Source organism: Dipodomys ordii, unplaced genomic scaffold, assembly GCF_000151885.1.
Source record: "Dipodomys ordii isolate 6190 unplaced genomic scaffold, Dord_2.0 Scaffold50, whole genome shotgun sequence".
Lineage (NCBI taxonomy): Eukaryota > Metazoa > Chordata > Mammalia > Rodentia > Heteromyidae > Dipodomys > Dipodomys ordii.
The window spans coordinates 5397309-5402239 of record NW_012267266.1 but is presented as its reverse complement, the minus strand read 5'-3'; the positions used below and the strand labels follow the sequence as shown (position 1 = coordinate 5402239).

Here is a 4931-nt window from a genome sequence, read left to right as displayed (position 1 = left end):
TGAACTCTGGGCCTGGGCGCTGTCCCTCAGCTCTTCAGCTCAAGGCGAGCGCTCTACCACTTGAGCCACAGCGCCACTTCTGGCTTTTTTCTTTTTACTTATGTGGTGCTGAGGAATCGAACTCAGGGCCTCATATATGCAAGGCAAGCGCTCTACCACTGACCACCTTCCCAGCCCCTCTGTGAGACTCCTATCTCCAATAAACTACCAGAAAACCGGAAGTGGCGTTGTAGCTCAAGTGGTAGAGTGCTAGCCTTGAGCTGAAGAGCTGAGGGACAGTGCCCAGGCCCAGTGTTCAAGCCCCACAACCAAAACAAACAAACAAACAAAAACAAACAAACAATCCACTAAGGAAATATTTAGAGTAATTAATTAGAAAATTAGAACCATTCCCTGGTTCTCACCATTGTCATTATAGCATGTAATTACTTATATAATTTTTTTTCCTTCTTTTTGAGTTTATGATGAGACATAGCTTCACTACATAGCCCAGGGTGTCTAGAACTAACAATCCTCCCATGAATAGAAATTACATGAATCACATGAGTATACTGCCATGCCTAGCTTATAAGTGTATATATGTGTGTGACTGTGTATGTGTGTGTATGTGTGTGTGTGCTGCTAGTACTAGGCTTGGTTGATGTTCCTAAGCCTTTTCAAGTTCAAGGCTGACACAAACTGAAAAAGCCTGATGGACTGGGAAGGTGGCTCAGTGGTAGAGTGCTTGCCTTGCATGCATGAGGCCCTGGGTTCCATTCCTCAGCACCACATAAGCAGGAAAAAAAAGCTGGAAGTGGCACTGTGGCTCAAGTGGTACAGCGCTGGCCTTGAGCTGAAGAGCTGGGGGACAGCGCCTAGGTCCAGAATTCAGACCCACAACTGGACCCCCCCCTCCAAAAAAAGAAAAAGCTTGAGCCACAGTCCATTTTCTGCTTTTTGGTGGTTAATTAGAGAAGAGTTTCATGAGACTTCTTGCCCAGGCTGGCTTCAAACTGCCTTCCTTAGATCTCAAACTTATAAGTAGCTAGGATTACAGATATGAGCCATCAGGGCCCTACATAACTATACCTTAATTAGACTGCTTGAACCATGTATTAATTATGCATCTAAATGTGGGATAATATGTTTCAGAAAATGCATAAACTAGAGCTGGATGTTGGTAGTTAATATCTGTGATCCTAGTTACCCAGTAGAGGCTGAGATCTGAAGATTCTAGTACAATTCATTTGGAGAAGAAAAGTATGAAACACTCCATTTCCAGTTAACCAGCAAAAAAGTTGGAAGTTCAAATGGAATAGTTCCAGGCATGAGCAAGAATGCTGAGAGTAAAAAGCTCTGAATTCTAGCCTCAGGATTGTGAAGAAGAAAGAAGAAGAAGAAGGAGAAGGAGAAGGAGAAGGAGAAGGAGAAGGAGAAGGAGAAGGAGAAGAAGAAGAAGAAGAAGAAGAAGAAGAAGAAGAAGAAGAAGGAGAAGAAGAAAAGGAGAAGAAGACGAAGAAGAAGACGAAGAAGAAGACGAAGAAGAAGAAGGAGGAGGAGGAGGAGAAGAAGGAGAAGGAGAAGAAGAAGGAGAAGGAGAAGAAGGAGAAGGAGAAGAAGGAGAAGGAGAAGGAGAAGGAGAAGCAGAAGGAGAAGGAGAAGGAGAAGCAGAAGGAGAAGGAGAAGAAGAAGGAGGAGGAGAAGGAGGAGGAGAAGGAGGAGAAGAAGAAGGAGAAGAAGATGGAGGAGGAGAAGAAGAAGAAGAGGAGGAGGAGGAGGAGGAAAAGGAGGAAGAAGAGGAGGAAGAAGAGAAAGAAGAGGAAGAAGAAGAAGTAGTAGTAGCAGTAGTGGTGGTGGAGGAAGAAGAAAAAAAGGAAGAGGAGGAGGAGGAGGAAAAAAAACTAAACTTTAATGTCTTCTTAACAATCTAGCCAGCCACCGTTTACTCATGCCAGTCATCCTAGCTAATCAGAAGACTAAGAGCTAAAGGAATGAGGTTCTAAGCCAGCCTTGGTGGATAAAACCAAAATACTCTTTTCTCAAATTAGCCAGCAAAGCGCAGAACTGGTAGTTACTAGACACTATGTTGAAAATGAACTATACAACTTGCGAATGGGATGGGAGGGAAAAACTGGGAGTGAGGGAAGTGGCAATATTGTCCAAAAAGAAATGTACTCTTTACCTGACTTATGTAACGATAAGTCCTCTGTACATCACCTTTATAATAATAATTTAATTTTTTTAAAAGACAAAATTGAAGGCATGGCTCAAGTAGTAGAGCACCAGCCAGGAGTGAAAAAAAGTCAAGCCAAATTTGAGGCACTGAGTACAAGCCCCAGTATTGCTCACTCCCTCAAAAAAAAAAATCTATGGGGGGAGCTGGGTAGTTGGCTCAGTGGTAGAGTGCTTGCCTTGCATGCATGAGGCCCTGGGTTCGATTCCTCAGCACCACAGAAGCAGAAAAAGCCAGAAGTGGCACTGTGGCTCAAGTGGTAGAGTACTAACTAGCCTTGAGCTGAAGAGCTGAGGGACAGCGCCCAGGCCCAGAGTTCAGGCCCCATGACCAGCAAAAAATAAATAAATAAATCTATCGGGGCTGGGAAGGTGGCTCAGTGGTAGAGCGCTTGCCTCGCATGCATGAGGCCCTGGGTTCAATTCCTCTAGCACCACATAAGCAGAAAAAGCCGGAAGTGGTGCTGTGGCAAAAGTGGTAGAGTGTTAGCCTTGAGCTGAAGAGCTGAGGGACAGAGCCCAGGCCCAGAGTTCAAACCCCATGACTGACAAAAAAAAAAAAAATTATCAAAGGAGGGGGTTAACAATGCTTGATAGGAAAAGGACTCATTACCTGCTTGTGTAACTGTAACCCCTCTGTACAGTCTTTACAATAAAAAATATATATTAAGAAAAAAATCTATCAATATCTTGCATATCTTCTATTACTCATGGTTATCATCATTCAAATCATATCCTAGTCTTGTATTACCTTAAATAATATTCTTTGCTGCATATTCTTTAACATTTATTTTTAAGAAATGATTTATTTCACATGTAGCTGCTCAAACCCAAGGTCTCTTTACTAAGTAGCTGCAAAGACTTTTGCAGGGTGAAGGCTCCTGGTGGATTTTAAGATTCTTCTGTGATTAGATAGTGGCAAAGCTTAGGTTTGTTGGGATTATTCTTCAGCAGCCAATCAGCCAGCCATATCTGTGGGAGAGAAAACCTCTTAAGTTAATAAACATTTACTTGAGACTCTTCTGGAGAATTGGGCAGATACCTGTGCTTTGATACTACTGACAATTCTTTTCATCCAGGCATGCAGTTCCACACCATAGAGACAAAAACCAGAAAGAGAAGGAATATATTCCTAGAGGTTCTCTTGACCCTGACATTTACGTTGATACAATTGGGGTTTCTGGGGGAGTGCCAAATGAATTTAAAGCCAGAAATAAAATGACAATAGTATTCCAGTTTTGGTGGGTCAATAAAAAATGTTGATTAGATTAATTATTTTCACTATAATTGGCAACTATACCAGAAACACAACCAAGGAAATAGCTAAACAATTGGACACTAACAGTCACATGGCCTGAAAAGAAAAAAACACCCAAAACAAAACAGGCTAACATTAGATCTGATACTGACAGAAAAAGGAGAGGTCTGTGTAGTAACTGGAGCACAATGTTGTACATTTATACCTGACACCATCACCCCAGGCGGGACCATAACTAAGGCACTGCAAAGCCTGCCCATGGTGGCTAATGGGTCAGCCAAAAAATTCAGGGAAAGATGAATACCTTCACCTACTTTAAGGAACAGTGGTTTGGAAGGTGGAAAGAAGTTATGGCATCTATCTTGACATCATTTGTGGAGTACTAGACTGCCTCAGTACTAGACTGATTGAGCAGTCACCCTTACCCTATTAGCAGTGATGCCTTCGTCCTGAGACATCTGAGCATCTAAGTCATGTACTCCTCACAGAAATTGAAGAAAAGAATGAGAATGTAGGGGCTGGGAAGGTGGCTCAGTGGTAGAGTGCTTGCCTAGCATGCATGAGGCCCTGGGTTCGATTCCTCGGCATCACATAAACATCAAAAGTCAGAAGTGGTGCTGTGGTTCAAGTGGTAGAGTGCTAGTCTTGAGCTGAAGAGCTGAGGGACAGTGCCCAGGCCCAGTGTTCAGGTCCCATAACCAACCAACCAAAAAAAAATATTAAAAAAAAAAAGAATGAGAATGTAAGCTGGGTGCTGGTAGCTCATGTTTGTATATTCTAGCTACTCAGGAGGCTGAGATCTGAGAATCACAGTTCAAAGCCAGCCCAGGCAAGGAAGTCCATGAGACATTTATCTCCAATTAACCACCAGAAAACTGGAAATGAAGCTGTATCTCAAAGTGGTAGATGTAAGCCTTGAGTAAAAAAGCTCAGAGACAGCACTCAGGCCCTGAGTTCAAGACCCACAACTGACAAAAGAAAAAGAAAGAAGAAAAAAAATGAGAATGTATGAAGAGGGGAATTGTGAGAAAAAGCAATCTTTTCTATCAAAACAAAATGTCCATCTTGTAATAAGTCACCATTCTGTACTGATATTTCCTGGCACTAATTTTTCCTGGAATTTACTTGCTTCTTTTTCCTTTCTTTTTTTTGTAGGTTGTAGGGCTTGTACTCAGGGCCTAGGTGCTGTCCCTGAGCTCTTCAGCTCAAGGTTAGCACTCTACCACTGGTGAGCCACAGAGCTACTTCCAGTTTTCTGGTGGTTAATTGAAGATAAGAGTCTCACGTACTTTCCTGCCTGGGCTGGCTTTGAACAGTGATCCTCAGATCTCAGCCTCCTGAGTAGCTAGGATTACAGGTGTGAGTACTGGCACCTGATTTACTTGCTTCTTGACTTTAAACTATACCAGTTGTGTTGTTTTTCATTAGTCAGCTATGTAAAGGGTAAGTTACTAACAGAGTT

At 42.5% G+C, this 4931-nt stretch overlaps 1 protein-coding gene across 1 annotated transcript in view; it reads right to left on the bottom strand.

The window, feature by feature from the left end:
- Positions 1–3087: 3087 nt before the first annotated feature.
- The window catches only part of Nme5 (NME/NM23 family member 5), a 12710-nt gene continuing 10866 nt past the window's right edge, over positions 3088–4931 (bottom strand). Inside the window, exon 6 of the mRNA XM_013020351.1 lies at positions 3088–3183. Within this exon, the coding sequence (XP_012875805.1) occupies positions 3103–3183 (81 nt within the window). The 3' untranslated portion in view covers positions 3088–3102. The remainder of the gene's footprint in view (positions 3184–4931) is intronic.